The sequence below is a fragment of the Oncorhynchus kisutch genome, linkage group LG23, assembly GCF_002021735.2.
Source record: "Oncorhynchus kisutch isolate 150728-3 linkage group LG23, Okis_V2, whole genome shotgun sequence".
Classification (NCBI taxonomy): Eukaryota; Metazoa; Chordata; class Actinopteri; order Salmoniformes; family Salmonidae; genus Oncorhynchus; species Oncorhynchus kisutch.
The window spans coordinates 22,244,408-22,248,892 of NC_034196.2; the positions used below are offsets into that span (position 1 = coordinate 22,244,408).

General features: G+C 46.1%; 1 protein-coding gene across 1 annotated transcript; it reads left to right on the forward strand.

Annotated features, from left to right (window-relative positions):
- Positions 1-1,184: 1,184 nt before the first annotated feature.
- LOC109868561 (phosphoglycerate mutase 2-like) lies at positions 1,185-4,485 on the forward strand. Its single transcript, XM_020458200.2, has 3 exons — positions 1,185-1,682; positions 2,247-2,427; positions 3,953-4,485. The coding sequence occupies exons 1-3, from the start codon at positions 1,266-1,268 to the stop codon at positions 4,120-4,122; spliced, it is 768 nt and encodes a 255-aa protein (XP_020313789.1). The 5' UTR covers positions 1,185-1,265; the 3' UTR covers positions 4,123-4,485.

Genomic DNA, 4,485 nt, shown 5'->3' on the forward strand with positions numbered 1-4,485 from the left:
ACAGCAGGAGCAGTAGAGACACTCTCAATGATCAGCTATTAAAAGCAAACTGACTTTTACTCCTGAGGTGCTGACCTATTGCACCCTCGACAACTACTGTGATTATTATTATTTGACTATGCTGGTCATTTATGAACATTTGAACATCTTGGCCATGTTCTGTTATAATCTCCACCCGGCACAGCCAGAAGAGCCACCCCTCATAGCCTGGTTCCTCTCTAGGTTTCTTCCTAGGTTCTGGCCTTTCTATGGAGTTTTTCCTAGCCACCGTGCTTCTACACCTGCATTGCTTGCTATTTGGGGTTTTAGGCTGAGTTTCTGTACAGCACTTTGAGATATCTGCTGATATAAGAAGGGCTATATAAATCAATTTGATTTGAAACGACAGTCCGTCATTATTTTAAGATATGAAGGTCAGTCAATCAGAAACATTTCAAGAACTTTGAAAGTTTCTTCAAGTGCAGTCGCAAAAACCATTAGGCACTATGATGAAACTGGCTCTCATGAGGACCACATCAGGAAAGAAAGACTCAGAGTTATTTATGTTTGTTTAAAAAAAAAACTTTATTTAACTAGATAAGTCAGTTAAGAACAAATTATTATTTACAATGACGGCCTACCCCGGCCAATCTCAGACAATGCTGGGCCAATTGTGCACCTCTCTATGGGACTCCCAATCACAGATATAGCCTGGATTTGAACCATAGTGTCTGTTGTGACACCTCTAGCACTGAGGTGCTGTACCTTAGAACCCTGCACCACTCGGGAGTCCAGAATCCTTTAGTCTGTTTTTCCCTGGTCACTACTACCTCATTGCATGGTATAGTTGTATCAGTAATGGTTTTGGTGCATGGCCAGAGTTAGATAACTAACTTTCAATGATATGGCTGTTCCTCTCAGACACTCTACAGACTCTTTACAATGCCTCAGCAGCAGCTTACTCTGATCTTTACACTTTTACTCCACAGCTCTGAGTATAAAAGTCATGTTTCTATTTTGGCTCAATTCCTGACCTCTGCCCTTCCCAGCTGGGACATGTCCCTCTAGCCCACAGGAGGCCCTGCCTTATTGGCTGAGCATGGCTGTCAATCAGAAGGTGAAGTGCCCTCATTGGTGGAGAACAGTGGAGGACTGGCAGCTACACAGGGCCACATTCCAGGGTGCTATAAAAGGTGTGGTAAGAGTCACTTGGGGCTGTTGGTCTCAGAGTGTGTGTACTATAAGGGAGGGCTGTGGTTCCTGTGTTTGGTTAAAGGAACTTAATCATGACTACTGCCCATAAGTTGGTGATCGTCCGTCATGGCGAGAGTGAGTGGAACCAGTACAACAAATTCTGTGGATGGTTTGATGCCGAGCTCAGCGAGAAGGGCCTGGAGGAGGCCAAGAGTGGTGCTAAGGCCATCAAGGAGGCTGGCATGAAGTTTGACATCTGCCACACCTCTGTGCTGAAGCGGGCCGTCAAGACCCTGTGGACCATCCTGGAAGGCACAGACCAGATGTGGCTGCCCGTGTACCGCACATGGCGTCTGAACGAGCGCCACTACGGCGGCCTGACAGGTCTTAATAAGGCAGAGACAGCCGAGAAGCATGGAGAGGAGCAGGTCAAGATCTGGCGTCGCTCCTTCGACACCCCCCCTCCCCCAATGGAACACAACCACGCCTACCACAAGATCATCAGTGAGGTAGGAGGAGTGGTGTTGGAGTATTGGTGGTGCTAGTACTACACAAAACACACATGTGATTCAAGTTTTAAGTGTGTGATTGATGATATAGAATAATAACACCTGACTTTGAAAAGTAAAACTCCCCTAGAATATGCACAAGTTTTACAAGGAAACCAGACAACATGAGGATATCTATGACTTGCTCAGGAGATCTACAAGACTAAGACCTGCAAGTCTCATTTGAAGTAAAACACCATTGAATGAATGGAACAGCATTGAATTAAATTCTATGACTTCTCATGTATGACTACTTGTATGAGCCTAAACATGGACTGTAAAACTGCAACATGTACACTTGAGTTACTAAGTAAGCTCTGCCAGGTTTAATTTGCAGACCTCTAGTATGTTACATCACACTTGTCAGCACCTGCTGTTGTGAAGATGCATTTGAGAAGTGTAACCCAACATGATGATACATTTGAGAAGTGTAACCCAACATGATGATACATTTGAGCGGTGTAACCCAACATGATGATACATTTGAGCAGTACAACTCAACATGCTGTTCTGTCCTCCCACCAGTCAAGGCGCTACAAGGGCTTGAAGCCCGGTGAGCTGCCCACATGTGAGTCCCTGAAGGACACCATTGCCCGCGCCCTGCCCTACTGGAACGATGTCATCGCACCTGAGATCAAGGCCGGCAAGAACGTCATCATCGCTGCCCACGGCAACAGCCTCCGCGGAATTGTCAAGCACTTAGAGGGTGAGTATTATGGGCTGCTGTGTTAGCTGGTAACAGACAGAGAGCGAGGGTGGGGCGAGAAGGAGGAGAGCGGAGGACATGGAGAGAGAGTGGTACGACTAACATAGGAGATGACAAACACACAAGGCAGGAGGGAACATGGGATCGCTTGGAAATGAGAGATAATGTTTCACAAGGCATGTCCAGTATGGCTTGGAGTCAAACATCACTCACAACACAGATCTAACAGATGCATAGCCACTGCACAGATTGAAGCGGGGATCTAGCCTCCCTTGAGGTTCTTGAGAGCAGCCAAGGAAGTGAAAAAAAGAGAAGTCCATTTGAGCAGCAGCAAGAGATAAATAAAATAGACTGAATGACACTGAAGAGGTACATTGACAAAAAATGAAAACGAACACGCACCTGTGCAAAACAGAGGCTATAATAGAGTAGCAGAGGCACACATGGTCTTATCTGATGACCTGAGGTCTGCCTGAACTTGCTAAACATATCAAGAATGGGCTTAGTAGCCTCAAATGCAGAGAACTTGCCTACGAATGTGTACATCGAAACAATATTCCTGTCCCAGACAACTGGTCAAGAAATGGAAGGATTAAGTGATATTGAACAGAGATCTACTGTATACGTTAAGACATACAATATACCACACCCCCACTTTGACCTACCAGCACCATCACCCACTGTCACAGGACACCATCACCTAGCGTCACAGGACACCTTCACCCATTTATCCCAAGGCGGCTCAACTTACCACATACCCCGCACAAGCTGTTTTCAAAACTGTTATGTATACATGAATTCTAATTACACACAACATCCTGAAATATATGTAGATATCTTTGTTAGAAATAATATTATGTTTCCCTTGACGTAGTGATGCTGAATGTAAAAAATGGCTCAATTTACCTCACTCTCCCCTACACTGATGTAGGGGCTGGCTGTACACAGTAAATTCCTAATAGGCTGTTGATGGTTTGTGGGTCACTGAGAATGTAACAGCTGGACCCATAGGCATGGTACATCACAAGCACCCAGTCACATACATAGAGTACACACATGCACATTCCCAGATTACCAGCAATCGATAAATAACTGTGGCTCTCTCCCTGGAGCTCAGACCAACACAGTGGAAAGGCCATGGATGCGGTCCGTTACGGGCACGACCTTTCTGCAGAAAGGTTTTGCATTCTCTAGGAGTGTTGGGACCAGGGTTATGCAGACAGGGTTTCAGAGGGAGAGACGAGGACAGGGGGAAGGGTCAGGGAAAGGGCAAGGAAACAAGCTACTTATTTCCCCCCTGAAAGAGGAGTATGGATGACCTCACCTGTTGAAGGGCACCAAATGTTTATTTTGTAAAGCGAGCTGTGTAGTGGGTACTAGCTAAAAATATACCAGCCTTCAAGGATCTATACTTAACATCTGTAGAAAGGATTTCCCCTCCACTGGGAATACAAGTCAAATAATCAGTCTGGATTTCCCACCATATCCTCTGTTCATTCCTAACATGTCTGTCTGTCTGTCTCAGGCATGTCCGACGCTGCCATCATGGAGTTGAACCTGCCAACAGGTATACCCATCGTGTATGAGCTGGACGTGAATCTGAAGCCGGTCAAGCCCATGGCCTTCCTGGGAGATGCCGCGACCGTGAAGAAGGCCATGGAGGCTGTGGCTGCCCAGGGCAAGGCTAAGAAGTAAGCTAGCCTGGACACGTCAAGAGGGAGAGAAAGTGACTGTCCCCCCCCCATCCCTTACTATCATCCACTCCCTCCATCTCCCCATTCACCTGCAATCCATTCCATCCTGGGATAAATGTTCTCTTTGGTTGTGGAAATATGCTCTGTGTAGCCACCTGTATCTGAGAGGGAACATCATAAAACCCAAATATGATGTGATTGTTCCATAGATCTGTGCAGGTGGTACCAGTACTGCACAAGTCTTGTCCACTCACACAAACACAGACTCTTGTGGAGTGTCACAGTCCCACTGTAGGATTGGTGAAGCCCTGTGTTAAGGCACCATACTCTGACACAACAAATAAAGAAACCACCTTTTTGTCTA